This window comes from Microtus ochrogaster, linkage group LG9 (assembly GCF_000317375.1).
Source record: "Microtus ochrogaster isolate Prairie Vole_2 linkage group LG9, MicOch1.0, whole genome shotgun sequence".
NCBI lineage: Eukaryota > Metazoa > Chordata > Mammalia > Rodentia > Cricetidae > Microtus > Microtus ochrogaster.
The window spans coordinates 3,100,001-3,115,884 of record NC_022034.1 but is presented as its reverse complement, the minus strand read 5'-3'; the positions used below and the strand labels follow the sequence as shown (position 1 = coordinate 3,115,884).

Genomic DNA, 15,884 nt, shown 5'->3' with positions numbered 1-15,884 from the left:
GTGTGTGTGTGTGTATCTGCGTAGATGGTAGTCTTTCTAGGTTTGGAGAGGGCTGTATATGTATTTTTCATGCAGGTAAGGGTCTCGGGCTGCCAGGTGTATAGCCAAACCAAGAGAGGTCCCAGGTTCCGAAACTGTTCTACATGTTTGCCTGTCTTGTGTTTCTATCTGTAATAGGGTTGCTACTTTATACTATGATTTCATTTTTATGGCCTCAAACTCAGACCCTTTTGTCTCCACCTCCTGAATGCTGGAATTAAAAGTGCATTTTACTGATTTCATCATTTGTGTGTCTTCTTGAAACTGGCAATGTGACAGCATCTAGATTGAGGGAAAGAACTGTCTTAAATGTAGGAAACACGTGAGCCCTATTTCATAGCCAGGTTTTTAGTTGAGTATAAGGCTAACCAGAAAATTAACTACAAAGACTCAAATTGGCCACTGTTCACTTTTAGTTAACCAAGTTTTTGTTATTTTTAGTATATGCAGCTCTTATATCTACTTGATGAACCAGTCACCATATTAAGATGGTAGCCTCATCGCGTCTATTTTTGCCTTGAAGCCTACCTCTGTTTGTTTTCAGTTTCCATTTGTTTTGTGTATCATTTTCCTTGCTTTTACTTTCAGTTTGCAAGTGTCCTTGTCATTGAGGTGTGTTTCTTGCAGTCAGCAAATGGTGGGATTAGAAAAACAACTAGTCTTTGTCTTTTAATTGGATAGGTAAGACCATTTACATTTGGAGCGCTTACTAAAAAATACTATCTGATTTCTAGAATTTTGTTGATTGTTTTTCTTGGTTGGCTTTCTCAGCTGTCATCGCTAGGAGTTAGTTTACTGAATCTGCATGGTTGATTCTTTCTTGGTTCTCATTTATCCATCTGTTCCTCATAAGAGCTCTCTGTCTGACTGTCTTTTACTTTGTGTGTCGCATTCCGTCGGTATTTTCTGTAGTGCTTACTTTGATACTAATGGATTGCTTTATTTGGACAAACTTGGAAAGTTCAAAAGAGCAGAAAGGAGAAAAGATCAGGAGATTTTTAAAAACTGCCCAATAAAGAAATACCCAAAAAACGTAGATAAGTGTGAGGAAAGGAATAAGAAACAAAAACATTTTTTTTTAAAGATTTTATTTATTTGTTACATATACAGTATTCTGCCTGCATGCATGGTTGCACACCAGAAGAGGGCACCAGATCCTATCATAGGTGGTTGTGAGCCACCATGTGGTTGTTGGGAATTGAACTCAGGACCTCTGGAGGAGCAGCCATGCTCTTAACCTCTGAGCCATCTCTCCAGCCCAACAAAAACATTTTAAGAGATACTTTTGTTTGGTTGGTTTTGGTTTTTCAAGGCAGGGTTTCTCTGTGTAGTTTTTGGAGCCTGTCTTGGAACTCACTTTATAGACCAGACTGATCCTGAACTCACAGAGATCCCGCCTGCCTCTGCCTCCTGGGTGCTGGGATTAAAGGCGTGCGCAAAGATACTTTTTAAATACATTGACAGGAATATCTGGTGTAGCCAGGAGAGTTTCACCCAGGATCTACAATACTTGAGCTTTCTTCGCTCACAGAAACTAATCAGAAATGCAGCTTTCATGCTTCTTTCTGACCATTTTAGCGGTTTGCTGCTGTCATCATGAGAATAAGAGAGCCACGAACAACTGCGCTGATTTTCAGCTCTGGAAAAATGGTGTGCACCGGAGCCAAGAGGTACCTTAAGGGTTTCTTTGTTTCTGGGGGTTGCTATTATCAGGCTAGTGCTTTTATTTTGTTTGTTTCAGGACAGGGTTTCTCTGTGTAGTCCTGACTATCCTGGAACTCGCTCTGTAGACCAGGCTGGCTTCAAACTCACAAAAATCTGCCTGCCTCTGCCTCCCAATTGCTGGAATTAAAGGCGTGCGCCACCACCGGCCAGCTGGACTATCCTAATCACTTTGAGTAGCATCTTCTTACTGTTACCCTGATACTTTGGTTGTAGCATTGTATTTGCACCCTGCTTTTCAGATGAAAGCTCTGTAAGTTGGAAAGTCACAGTTTCACCCAATAATGGTGTCCTAAGAATGTACAGAAATTTGATGTAAGGGAACAGAATTTGTATATTTGTCAATAGTAAATTTTACTAGTATACATTTTTTTTTTTATTTTTGCTTTTGGTGTTTTGTTTTGTTTTTTGAGTCAGGGTTTCTCAGTGTAGCCCTGACTGTCTTGGAACTCACTCTGTAGACCATGCTGACCTCGAACTCAGAGATCCACCTGCCTCTGCCTCCCAAGTGCTAGGATTAAAGGTATGAGCCACGACCATCCGACTTTAGTAATTTTTTTTTTTATGAAAATGAAGTTTTCATCTCGGTAGAAATTTGTGGGTCAGAATGTATTAACAGTGATCATAACTGAATCATATGCTATATCACGTCCTTTAAATCTAGGACTTGTCAGTAATGTCGTAAGTTCATGGCTGATGTTTCTGTTAAAGACACAATGATAGTTTAATTCGTTTTCTAACTTAGACTCTGTTTAAGTTATTCTTAATTATTCCATTAGGGTTCTGCTCATAACTCACTGTTTATCCTTCCTGCAGTGAAGAACAATCCAGATTAGCAGCGAGAAAATATGCTAGAGTTGTGCAGAAGTTGGGATTCCCAGCTAAGTTCTTAGACTTCAAGATCCAAAACATGGTGGGAAGCTGTGATGTGAAGTTCCCCATAAGGCTGGAAGGCCTTGTGCTGACCCACCAGCAGTTCAGTAGGTAGGTCTGAGAGGAATCCATTTATAGTCTCCTCAGGCATCATACAGGGAGAAGCACATTTATGACATTCAGTTTCTAAGTCTATGATGTAGTTGCAAGTTGAATGTGCTACTAGTAAGCAATTATACTGAACTTTCTGCTGCCCTCACAGCTCCTATTTCCCTAGTCACTTAGTGACACCCAGACGCCCCTTCACTGGAGTGACTTACGTTCACTTCTGTATGCCTTATCACTTTGTTAGTCAGTAAAGACATTTAAATACATGAATTTGTAGTTTCTTCTACCACTTTTCTCCCAGTTTGAATCTTCTTTGTCAACATTACTAGCAGAGGATAAGATGGCAGCAGGGATAAGCTGTCTGTTATGATTGCTTGTCATTCTCTGGTGAGCACTTCCTCAGCATCCCTGCTCACAGCTTCGTCTCGGTATGTTTCCTGTTTGCAGCTGCACCACCTCCCCACACTCACCATACTCCTCTTGCTTCAGGGCCTTTGCCCAGGGCAATTTTTTACCTGGCACATTAGGTTCAATTTTCAACATAGAACTCCTGTTTGAGCTTTAGATATCCATTCAATGTTGCTCTTCCTCATGGAGGCCTGCCCTTCATTTATTTCCAGGTCACACATAAAACAGACAGGTCCTTTCATCAGATTGAACTAATAAACCCAAAATCACTAGGATAGAATTTCATCAATTAATGTCAGTTCAGGGTGTAGGCTCATCTTTGAGCTCATATTTGGTTTATCACTCTGGTTAAGTCACCCTATTAGAAAAACTGACAGTTCTAGAACATTCCTATTCAGGGAGGGAAGATATGATTACCAGGCTGACTGACTGTCACTCTCAGCTTTTAAGATGAGTGGTGAGATTTTTTTATAAACTATTATCCCTAGACTTGCCCAGAGTGAATTTAATGAGGATCAGAGAACGAGTATACCCTCTTGTCTTTATCAGAAAATGTAGATTCTGTGAAGACAGCATTATGTGATAGGACAGCATGTAGTTGGTCGTCATGCCCATGACATGCGGCTCTTGCTTGGTTAAAGTGTTTTCATCTCGTGTCCTGTTGGTAGACATCTGGCTTGTTCACTCAATATTTCCAGAACTTCACAAGGCCTTGTTGTGTTTCTACAAAAACTGATGACTTCCCATTTCCTTTCTAGCTATGAGCCAGAATTATTTCCTGGATTAATCTATAGAATGATCAAACCAAGAATTGTTCTCCTTATTTTTGTTTCTGGAAAAGTTGTATTAACAGGTAAGTTAAAAAAAAAGTAGTGTACCAAAATTGCAGAGAATTTTGGGATAGCATTTCTGTGTTGGGACAGTTGTCTAGCCTCTTGTAAGGATGTTTTTGTTTACATTTTGCTTCCAATCCTGACCCCCATGAGAAGGGGGAGAGTGAGAGCCACAGGGCCCTGCTACAGTTGTCGTCTTCAGTAGAGTATGCGTCATGGCAGCAGGCAGAGGGGACATTAGTGAGTGACTGTTTTCAGTGGCATTAGCCCCTGGAACTTGGGGTTACTGGGTACCATTCTGAGGTAACAAGGCTGAGAGGAGTTCGACTGAACGCCAGCAGTTGGGAGAGTAAGGCTTCAGTCCTCAGTGCTCACAAGTTACCATGCCACTCAGGACCAAGTGTGGGAAAGAACTGTGGGCTAGGGGATGGGTATTGCCTTGCTGACTTGTGGATCCTGGCCAGGACCAACTGTGGTGAGGAAATGGTGGTCTGGGGTGTTAAAAGTCACCAGGTGTATTTTTATTATATGTATATTAATGGTTTTTAAGATAGGGTTTCTCAGTAGCTTTGGAGGCCTGTCCTGGAACTCGCTCTGTAGACTGGGCTAGCCTCAAACTCACAGACATCCTCCTGCCTCTGCCTCCTGAGTTCTGGGATTAAAGGTGTGCGCCACCATCTCTACCAATCTCATTTTTTAAAAAAAAATGCCAAAAATAAATAAATAAATAAATAAATAAGGTTTTAAAAACAAGAGCTGGAGAGCATGGCATGGCCAGCCTGGTGTACACAGCAAGTTTGTCTTAACTGGGTATGGAGAGAACTGTACTTGTGACTTTATTTTAAGGCAGCAATGTTACTTTCTATTTTAAGAAATGTTACTTAACCATCTCATTTCTATTCCAATGTGTCTTTGTAGGTGCTAAAGTTAGAGCAGAAATTTATGAAGCATTTGAAAACATCTACCCCATCTTAAAGGGATTCAGGAAGACCACATAGTGGCTGCCATGCATTACTGCCCCCACCACTTGTGTTTTAAATACGTCAGTTCTGGTGCCACTGATGGACAGTTGTGAGAAGGACACTCGGCTACAGGTGGCAGCATGAAGTGACACTGTGTCCTACTGCGGACATTGGAAAGGTTACCTCCTCTGCACTGAGATCGCCCTGCAGCATCACTGTGAGCCGCTTGCTCTGTGCTGCTATTCGGGCAACTCTGCCCACTTATTTATATTTAGATTTTAAACACTGCTGTTGATGAATTTGCTGGTTTAAGGGACAGAACTTTTAAGTGTTCAAGCCACCTGTACAATTGGACTTTTTATTTTAACTTTTCCCACATAAGCCAGTTTTTATATTTCTACCAGAAAAGTAAAAAATCTTTTTTTAAGTGTTGTTTTCTAGTTTGTAACTCTAAGGAGTTATTTTTGTGCCAGATACATTCCTCCTTCCCAGTATTGCAGAACTGAATAGTTGTATTAATCAAAATAAATGTACATATTTTCTTTCTCCAGAGGGCTCTGCACAGAAACATGCAGCTTGTAAATTGTTAGATTTTTGTTATAAACGAAACCTTGTAAGAGTCATGTGATCATACTGTCAAAGAGATTTATTTTAGATATAATGCCTGAGACCACTGTTTTGTTTGTCATTTGTTTTGTTTTTGTTTGTTGCAGTGAAAATGGACACGCCACTGATTTTATGATCCACACTGAACACCCTCTTACTCCTTAGATACTCTATAGTGTCTGGATCTTCACCAAACTAGTTATGTTCTGTTCCTTTTTCAGCCTTCACCGGGGCCTCGTAGCTGGTAAGGGACATCGGAGGGCTCTTGAGTATTTCAGGTGTGGAAGTTGGCACCCTTTCCACAGATAGCTAGCTTCTCTGATGTAGCATTTTTGTCATGGCTATTTTCTCTTGAATACAAAGTGGACACTTATGAAGCTTTGGGTTATTTGGGAGCATTTTATGTCCTGTTTTTTAATTGTAAAAGTACATTGTGCACAGCTCAGAGTATGTGCAATCAGACAGAAGTCTTTCTTTCCATCCTTAGCTGTTCTTTCCCCAGGTAACTTCCAGATTAGTGTCTTATCACCCTCACCTAGATTATGCCTGAGCTCTCCCGTATACCTGATGTGGCAGCAGGCAGAGGGGACACTAACAAGTGACTGTTTTCAGTGGCATTAGCCCCTGGAATTTGGGGTTACTGGGTACCATTCTGAGGTAACAAGGCTGAGAGGAGTTCGACTGAACGCCAGCAGTTGGGAGAGTAAGGCTTCAGTCCTCAGTGCTTGCAAGTTACCATGCCACTCAGGACCAAGTGTGGGAAAGAACTGTGGACTAGGGTGTTAAGGTGTGTTGCTCTTTAAATTTTTAATGTGCAATTCTGTCCTTTGGAGCTACTTTTTATCTTGTTTTTGGTTCAATACTTTGGTGACTTGTTTTTTTGTCTTTACAGTCAGTGTGTCAGTTATACTTCCAAGAACAGCAATGTAATGTCCTAAATACCTTGATTTGAACCATTCCCTTAGTGATGGTCCTTGTTACCTCTAGTGCACACTGTTATGCAGTATGGCCCAGGTATTCTCATATGTGTATTTTGAATACATAAATTTCTATAATATACTTTTACAAGGGGAATTGATATAAACCATTTATGTATTCCAAGTTTTGACAAATCAGTACTAGAGCCCAGCTCCCCAGAAGTATATAAAGTACCCCTTCCTGCACCTCCCAGGTGTTACTGATGTTTGGGAAGGACATCATTCTAGTACGTTTCTTCAAGATTTTTTTTTTTTTAGGTTTTATAATTCTTTTTATATGGAGCATTTTCATGTCATAAAAGTTAATTATTTCAACATGCTTCTTATTTTTTCATAACACTTTAAGGAAAAATACTAATTTATATTTAACTTTTTCCAATCTATTTATTGACCTCCCGTTACTGCTGTTAATAGTTGAATGCATTGGAACCCTAAGTTCTAGGCACGTGGTAATTTTGAAAAGTAGTAATCTTGTTTCTTCTTTCTGGTATTTATTTTTAATATTTCAGTGGCTGGGACTTTAAAGTGCCTTGTTTTTTTCCTTCTTTCCTGTTCTGTTTGAGACAGGGTGACACGGTTAGACTCCTACAGCCCAGGTGGCCGTGAACTCAGTGATTCTGCCTTACTCTCTCAAATAGCTGGGATGGTAAGTCTCATGAGCCACTGTGTCTTGCCAAGGTTTTCATTTAACCATTTCTATATTATGCATATTTTTATCCTTGTTATTTTTGACATACTGGGGCTAGAACACAGGATTTGTGCCTGCAGGGAATAACCTCTGTGACTGACCTACCCCCAGAATAGAACCCTTTAATTCTGAAGGCCATAAGCGGATTGCAGATTAGTGTGCACTAAAGTGTGCTGTCCCTAGAGTGCACATGCAGCAGTCTTTCTGAGAAAGACTGTCTTAGTTAGGTTTTCTACTGCTGTGATAAAATACTGTGACCAAAAGCAGCTTGGGAAAAAGGGCTTATTTCAGCTTATAGTTGTAGTCCTTCATGAAGGGAAGACAGGGTAGGAGCTAAAGAAGGGCTGTGAAAGAACACTGCCACTGACTCACTCAGCCTGCCCTGGGGTGGCACCACCCACATTGAGCTGGGCTCTCCCATGTTGATCAAGAGTGTACCCCACACGGGGAGGAGGCAGAAATCCTCAATAAATAAATAAATTTAAAACAAAAAAAAATTTAAGAGCTAGCTATGAATATGCCTGAGCCATTGGCCAAATAAAGTTGCAATTAATATAAAAAAAAAAAAAAGAGTGTACCCCACAGACTGGCCTATAGGTCAATCTTATGGAACTATTTTCTCAAGATTCCTTCTTCCCAGATAGATCTAGGTTTGTGTCAAACTAACAAAAACCAACTAAGATAGTGTAGTAAGAAGGGATCTTGCTGTATCTAGCCCAGACTGATCAGGCGCTGTTTGTGGCCTGAGGTGGCCTTGAATCCTTGGGCCTCTAAGGTCGTACTCCTACGTGCTCCTGGCTGGGTATATTCATGTCCATACCACCTGGGGATGTTCCCAAATAATAGCCCTTGCTGTTTATAAATACTTTAGTATATTGACTTTTTAAAGTCTCAGCACTCAGACCCTTCTGTAATACATTTTGAGTGGACAGGATTAATTTGGGATGTGAAGTCAGACTTAGCATCTCTTTGTCCTGGTCTTTTCCTAAGTAGGTGTGTTTCTACACGTTTGCCACAAGTTGATGCCAATGCCTTCCACGGCTGTGTGCTCTAATACCTCAAGTAAAAATGAACAGCATCTTTCCTTAAAAGTAGCTTGATAAATAATAAATGACCCTTGTAGGAATCTCTAAATGGTTGTATGTGTATTTTAATGTACACATACATGGTATGAACTCATAAGCCAGGACTTTGTGTAATATGCTATAGTCATATGTAGACCAGATAGTCAATGGTAGTAGAATGTCATGTAACCTCTTAAAATTTAGAAGATTGCTAGATTAAGATTCAGGGTGGCAGCACTTGGGAAGCAGAGGCAGGCGGATCTCTGTATTTCAAGGACAGCCAGAGATACACTGAGAAACCCCGTCTCGAAAACAAACCAGGATGAACAAGGATGCTAAACGATACAACAGCTTTCTCAGGTCTGTCTCTGTGTGGGTGTCTGACGATGGGAATTCACTTGTGAATGGATGAAGACTGGAAACCCTGCTCACATAAGATTTGGCCACGTGGCTTGGCAGTGAACCACATGGAACATCCCGTCCCTGAAAGATGGCCCCAGGGACAGGACAGTTCCTTCTGTTCACCTTCCCCAGTCATTGTGAACAGTCTGTGCAGAGTGTTTGTAAAGAAAGACAAAGCCCATGACTTCTTTACTGGCTCCTTCATCCTACTCAGACTAACAAGTTCAGTTTTTCCTTGCTCTGGAACTGGACAGTATGGACTGCTCCAGTTTCCTTTCTTCCCTCCCTCCCTCCCTCTTTAACCCACATGGAAGTGGGGCGTGCTGCCATGTGGCAGGTTACAGAGGGAAAACACAGGGCTCCTTCCCAGATACTCTTTTTAGTTTTTGCTTATTTGTATGTTTTATGCACCTATATGAGCTATGCCACATGTACTGGGTGCCCACGGGCCAGAAAAGGTCATCAGATTCTCTGGATCTGTGACACAGGCAGCTGTGAGCTTCCTGATTTGGGTGCTGGGAACTGAACTTGGCTCCTTTGAAGAGTAGCAAGCCCTCTTAATAGCTGGAAAGCTGGCTCTGGCTGCTCCTGCAGGGACCCAGCCTTGATTCCCAGCACCCATAGCATCTCCCAAGTGTCTAAGTCCAGTTTTAGGGGAACTCAGCATTGTCTTCTGGCCTCTGAAGGCACCAGGCATGTATGTGGTGCACATAACACACAGACAAAAAAAATAACTAACAGTAATTACAATCAACTGAGCCATCTCTCCAGATTATTTCTATGCACACATATATGTATGTCTACAAGAGTAACATACTATCAACATCAGTATGGCATCCTGGTATTTATACCCTGTACCCCTCTGGGCATCCATGTACGTAGCACCAACAGTATCACCCTTCATTATGGACATACAAAAATGAAATTCCCATCATTGGACACTTATTTTATTAATACAGAGACATTGTAAATAATGTATCAAGCAACATTTTTATACTTATATAAGTCTTTGGTAACTACTTTCTTAGGATAAAGTCCTAGAGATGGAATTGTGGGTCCTGAGGCATATGGAACATTTTTAAGGATTTAACCCTTGTTCAGGTGTATCTGTCACATCCTGTTTCCACACAAACTCCTCTGTGTAACCAATGCCCAGGTCACAGCTCTCAGCACAGGTGAAGACTGCCAGGATGCCCCAGTCCACACTTCTGCCCAGTCTGTCTGCCTTGAGGTGGTTTAGCAGCTGGGGCATGACCTAGGGAGAAGACAGAATATTTTAATACCTATATTTTGGTCCAGTTTTCTTAAAAAGTCATTTTTTAAGGTCATACCTGGAATTCAAATATCCTCTTGGCACCGCAGGGGCAATCTGGAATATCTTTTTCATGAGGGATATTTTCACCAGAAATCCAGATGGGTTTAATACCTCTTCCGTACCTGAGAATCTAGAAGGTAACAAGGAGTCCATCTCATCTGAGAATTCCCCATGGGTCAGTTAAGAGGATCCCCATATTCTGCTTCTGTGCACTACCAACACCCAAACCTCAAAGCCATTATTTCAGCTCATTTCTTCCCTAACTTGTCAGGGCCTTTTTAAACAATTAAAAATTGTGTGTACACACGGCAGCACTTGTGGAGGTCAGAGGGTAACCTGTGAGAGTCACTGCTTCTACTCTGTGGGCCAGACTCAGCAGCAGGCACTGGCCCCAGTGTTAGAATCTCAGTTGAGAATAACTCATTACCATACAACTGTGTGAGTCTACATACAAAATGTGGCCATAGCAGTCAGTACTTGGCTTCATGAATAGCCAAGATCCTTAAATACTTTAAAAAGGGATGTGTATGTAGTCAGACATAGTGTTTGGTTAAATTGTTTAAAAAAGGGTAAATTCACTATAATCAGCTTCAGAGCATTTTTCCTGTCTTTTGTTTAACTTGTATCACCATTGCTAAAACCACCTAGTGTTACAGGCAGACCAAAGCTTCCTGTTACCCTGGTTGTTCACTTGCTCCAGTGTGTTTAGGAAGTTGCCTTTAGGGCTTTTTGTTTATGCTTTTTTTTTTTTGGAATTCTGTACATATATAATGTACACAGTGAATGGGCACGTGAATCATACTGGTTTTATAAGTTTTGAGAACACAGTGAAGAGGTATAAATCCCATTTTACCTGTTCTGGTTCAAGGGCTATTTTGGATTTAAACTTTTGAAAAATGTGATCTTCCTTGGATTCATGCTTTGCCATGGACTCTAGTTCTTCCTCAGGTATTCTCCCTGGGGGGGGGGGACCAACACAATAATTATGGAATACTGGGATAATCCCCACAATTTAGCCATTCAAATGTATGGAGAACCTAGTTAACATAATTAGATTCTCTGTTCAAGTAATTTTAGTACCTATTTGTAGGTAACATGTAATCATTATAGATCTAGTCTTTAAGGCTTCAAATTAAAAACTATAGCAGTGCGTCTTGGGGCTCCCTGCAATGGGGTCCTCATCACTGCCGTGCTCAAACCATCTGGATTCTTCCTTCAAGCCTCCTTCCATCTCACCCATCAGTGTCATTTCCTGTTCCACAGCCAGTTTTCCAGCAGACCAGTGGCTGCTAACACAAAGTGTGGTAACATGTATCAAAATACAACCTTAATATCTTGAGTCGGATAAGCTGAAATTCAATATCACCATTTTGATAAATTGGGGGAGGCGTTAATTAATGGCACTTCCTGCCATAAATAGCCAGGCTGCATGGAGAATGTACACTCCCTCACACTGGTGTTCTCAAGGGAAGAAGCAAAGCCTTAAGCTACTCCACAGGTGTCCCTGTCCCTTCCCTCCCTCCCAATCTTTCTCCTTGCAGCCCAAACTAATTCTCAGCTAGGACAGTCACTTCAGGGAAGCGTTCTGAAAATGTTTATCTGGTGAATGTTGAACGTTCACAAAATAGAAGTGCTGTAGTTGTTATGAAGAGCCAGCTTCACATCAAATTTCAAGATTCCCCCCAGTCACTTACAGATAATAACTGATGATTAATGAAGTTCCTGCTCTTCTAAATCAGGAATTGAATCTAGAGCCTGATACATGCTGGGCAAAATGCCCTGAGTTCCAAAGCCCATCCTGTTTTTATTCGTCTGGTTAGGGCCTCATGAATTTGTTCAGGCTTGCCTTGACCCCAGTTGGTAGCCCTAGAAGGCCTTGGACTTAAAATCATCTCATCTTAAGCCTACTGAGTAGCTGAGATTGTAGGTCTGTACCACTAGGATCCACTGATAACTGAGGGGTGGGGTGTGTGTGTGTTGTGTTTGAGATGGGGTTTCTCTGTCCTTGAACTCACAGAGATCCACCTGCTTCTGCCTCCAAAGTGCTGGGATTAAAGGTGTGATAACTGGATTCTTAACTATTAATTTCTTCAATTTCCGATGATAACCACTTTCTTTCATTATTTCCTCAGTATCAGCTATCTCTCTAAATAGATCATTTTATAGATCTGGAGTACCAACTATAAATGAGATGATCTAACAATTTCTAAAATTTCACAATCTAACAGTTTTTAAAATTCTAAAGATTTTTAAATCTTTGTTATAAAGTACTTATGAGTTGCTACCATCTTCCAATAAAAAAATTCAGACCTACTTTCTGCAAATCTCTACTATTTCCTCAGACCTAATATATCAATTTACTTAATAAAAATAACAGCGGTCACATATAAAATGTGTAACACCTGTAATTGCAATCAGGAGGCAGAGTTCAAGGCCAGCCTGGCCTATATGAGGACCTACTTCCAAAGAAAAACATGCCCATCGCTTTTTTCCCACTCTTGAAATAGATTTTACTAGATACACATCTGTCAAATCACTGGTTTGAAGTCATGTAGAATTATGTAGATATATAATTCAACTGTTTACTTTTATGATTGCTTCTTATCTAATGCTCACTCACACATCCTACTTACATCGGGCAGTTCATGTGCATCCACTCCTAGGTTCTAAGCTCCGAGCCATCTCTCCAGCTCTGCATCTCATCTTTCTAACAGTCACAAGACGTTCACTTGTTTGGGTTCCTGACTCCTGGGTGCCTTCTTCCCACTGTGTGTTCCTGTTCCCGAGCATGAACCAATAACTGAGAGCCTAATTTGGTTTCTATAAGCCTGACCTTGCGGTTTAGAAATTGAAATCCTACTGTCAGCAAGATCTAGAATCAAACTATAAAACTTAAGTTCTTTGTTCAAACACATGATACCCAGAACTTGGTTTCCACCCTGGAAGCACAGGCCCAAGTGTGTTCAGTGAGCCCCCGCATGAGCGACCTTAGAGTATGAAAGCTGGACTCATCATGATCACAAGTGTGTTGGTCACTACTTCTGCCTCGACACAGCCCTAGCACATGAACTCTAGAGACAGTAACCAAAGTATGGATCTAAAAGTAGAATTAAAAGACTGTTACAAAGGGCCTTGTCATACATTCTGCAGTTACTGTTTTCACCTACAATCTCCCACCATGATCTTGTTTCACCACTGACATACTAATGGAGGCTCTCCTTCCTGAAGTGTTTTTCCTAAAGTGTACTTGGTCATAGTACTGTAAAACTTATATGCCATGTCCTTACCCATGCTTTCTGTGACGTCAGAATAATCTTCCATTTCTACAGCCTCAGGTATAATCTCATCTTCTGCTTCTGTTACAATTTCAAATTCTGGAAACAGGAAGTTGTGATCTGGAATTGTCTGGTTTAAAGGATCTACAAGAAAGTTATTAGCATCATTAATAAACATTTAGTTTTAAGATGATCTAAAATTTTCCCATTTCTAAAGCACTTCATCAGTCTGAACATCAGTCACTACGGCATAGGACAATCACTGTGGAGCCGGATGCCAGGCACCCGGTGAAGTATTGGGCATTAAATGTATAAAGCTGCTGCCTGTATAACACAGCAAGCTCACTTCTGAGTCAGGATCTCACTGTGTAGCCCAGATGGGCCTCAAACTCCTCCTGCATCTTGAGAGCTAGGATTACAGACAGGTGTCACCACCACTGGCTCATTATTTTTAAAACACATATTAGGCTAAAGTAAGATTAAATGGTACAATAAATATACCAACTGTTAATACAGTCACTTGTTACCAATGTACTGGATGTTATACACAACTTCATGAGACTAGCCCAAGCATAAACAGTGATGAGATCACAGTCTACCAAGTCACTAAAGAATTCATTATCTTATCAGATCAGGGGTGAATGTGCCATCGACCAAAAGACAGTGACACTATACATGACTGCTGTTAACTACTGTGTTTAGCGGGTTCTATTTTTGACTAGGGAGTCTAAAAGCCAATACTCAAGATGTCCATATGATTTCAACACCACTTTCATTATTAAAGTATTCATGTTACCAGTTCTAAAACTTTCTAAAGTATTTTGTTTTCTAATTTAAACTTTAATCAGAAACTAAAGTATCTGGGTTGACTGAGGCACCGAAACTGCTAGAAACAGATATCTTACCTGACTGTTCACAAGCCTGCTTGTGTCCCAGCCGCCAGTCCAGTGTCTGATGCTCCTTACTGCAGTAATGTGCCTGCTTGCACCTAGAGCAGGCTTTAGGGCCCAGGCAGCCACAAACCCTACAGAGATGGGCTCCTGTCTTAAGCTGGAGGCACGCACATTCTCCACTGTCTGAACCTCCCGTCTCAGAAGGTGGCTCGTATGAGTAAAACACATTTTTCCTCGGTAGCTGATTACGAAAAACTGAAACGAAGAGTTATGGAAAGTATAAAGGTTTTCAGTGAAACAAAATCCAAACACTTGAACCTTCTTCTTCCGCATAAAGAGGAAAAGTAGAGTCTTTTCTTTCAGGGAGGAGTTCTTACAGGAGAGGGATAAAACCGGGAAGAGTTCGTGCCTAACAGAGTTATGAAAATCTGTAGGTAGGGGCACGTTTCTAAGAGACAGTTTCTATTAACCGACTCCAACTGCCCACATCAACCGGCTCATCCCACTCCGAGGTTTGACCTGAGGCACCCACAGCCTCGGCCCTGCCCCCGGGCGGGCCGCTCACCTCGCAGCCCGGCGCAGCACGGCGGCTCGCGACAGCAGAAGAGGAAGAGGCTGCGGTGGAAGGCGTCGTCCCGGCCGGGCAGCGGCGCGTACACCTGCAGCAGGAAGGCGAGCGGGCGGCCGCAGCGCGCGCACGCCAGCCCCCCGGGCCCCGGCAGCCCCGCCAGGCCGAGCCACGCGGGTCGCCCCCCCACTTTGCTCGGGAACTGCTCGCTGCGCAGCCTCCAGGCCGGTGCCTCCTCGGCGAAGCCCAGCTCCACCGGCCCGGGAGCAGCCATGGGGTCCCGGAGGGGTCGGGGTGTGTGGTCTCCGCACCGGAAGAGCGACAGGAGGCGGAAATGAACGCAAGAGGCTGGAGGGCGGGGCCAACCGCAGCCTTCCAGTGCAGGTCTCTACTTCCGGGGGCGCGGAGATCGGACGCTTATTCAGGATTTTTGGGACCTCTGAGTTTAAGGTGTTAATTCGAGATACTAAGGCTGTTGAGACGGGTGGGATTCTCAGCGCTTGGATATAAAGGAGAAACTGTAGTTTGTACGTTGAAAATTTGCAGGTTTCTCTTAGGACGGTTTTGTCTTTAGCAAACAGAACTTGTCTAAGTGAATGTTGGTGGTGTCGTTTCCCGGAGGAGAACAGATGTGTATTTCCTCCTCAGAGGAGCGAGGGGCAAGCAGGCTTCCCAAGGCAGGGATCAGTAGTTTGGTTCTATTCTGTTGTATCATGTCAGAGACAGTTTCTTATCGTTTTCTTATTTTCATGTAACGTATACATCCTAAGTAAGGTTGTTAATCATAATTAATGTTAGAGTTTGCTGCTTTCCTCCTTTCTTCCCAAGGGAGGTTCTGCTGTCATGCGGGAGAATTGAGGTTGGGGCAAACAAACACAGAGCCTTGAAACTTGCCCTCTCGCAGTTAAAGGATGTTCAGAACTCTGTGGAAGAGAAAGATTAACGGATGCAGTTGAGAATAAGCATTAGAAACAAATTTATGGAAATGCTTCACACCGTTGGGTGCTCCCATACGCACTGTCCTGTGTCTTGGATTTAGACAGGATCCCTGGGAAATGGAAAGGCAAAACAAAAGTGTGATATTAGCTGGTGTAAACCAGAATTCCTAGAAGTAAGCTGCTTTCATAGCCTGGTCAACTAACAAAATGTTT

General features: G+C 42.1%; 2 protein-coding genes across 7 annotated transcripts in view; one reads left to right on the top strand and one right to left on the bottom strand.

The window, feature by feature from the left end:
• The window catches only part of Tbp (TATA-box binding protein), a 17,225-nt gene extending 9,536 nt beyond the window's left edge, over positions 1-7,689 (top strand). For all 5 annotated transcript variants that reach the window (XM_005363332.3, XM_013352353.2, XM_013352354.2 and 2 more), the window contains exons 6-9: positions 1,618-1,709; positions 2,578-2,745; positions 3,909-4,003; positions 4,902-7,689. In XM_005363332.3, coding sequence (XP_005363389.1) covers positions 1,618-1,709; positions 2,578-2,745; positions 3,909-4,003; positions 4,902-4,981 — 435 coding nt within the window. In that variant the 3' untranslated portion in view covers positions 4,982-7,689. The remainder of the gene's footprint in view (positions 1-1,617; positions 1,710-2,577; positions 2,746-3,908; positions 4,004-4,901) is intronic.
• Positions 7,690-9,448: 1,759 nt separating this feature from the next.
• Pdcd2 (programmed cell death 2) lies at positions 9,449-15,047 on the bottom strand. 2 transcript variants are annotated; one of them, XM_005363333.3, is made up of 6 exons: positions 14,731-15,047; positions 14,178-14,420; positions 13,285-13,416; positions 10,851-10,954; positions 10,014-10,127; positions 9,449-9,937 (listed from the first exon to the last, which is right to left on the bottom strand). In XM_005363333.3, exons 1-6 carry the CDS (start codon positions 15,005-15,007, stop codon positions 9,761-9,763), a joined length of 1,047 nt encoding a protein of 348 aa, XP_005363390.1. In that variant the 5' UTR covers positions 15,008-15,047; the 3' UTR covers positions 9,449-9,760. The 2 variants fall into 2 exon arrangements, with proteins under 2 accessions (XP_005363390.1, XP_026643288.1); XM_026787487.1 differs by lacking the exons at positions 9,449-9,937; positions 10,851-10,954.
• Between the last annotated feature and the right edge of the window lie 837 nt (positions 15,048-15,884).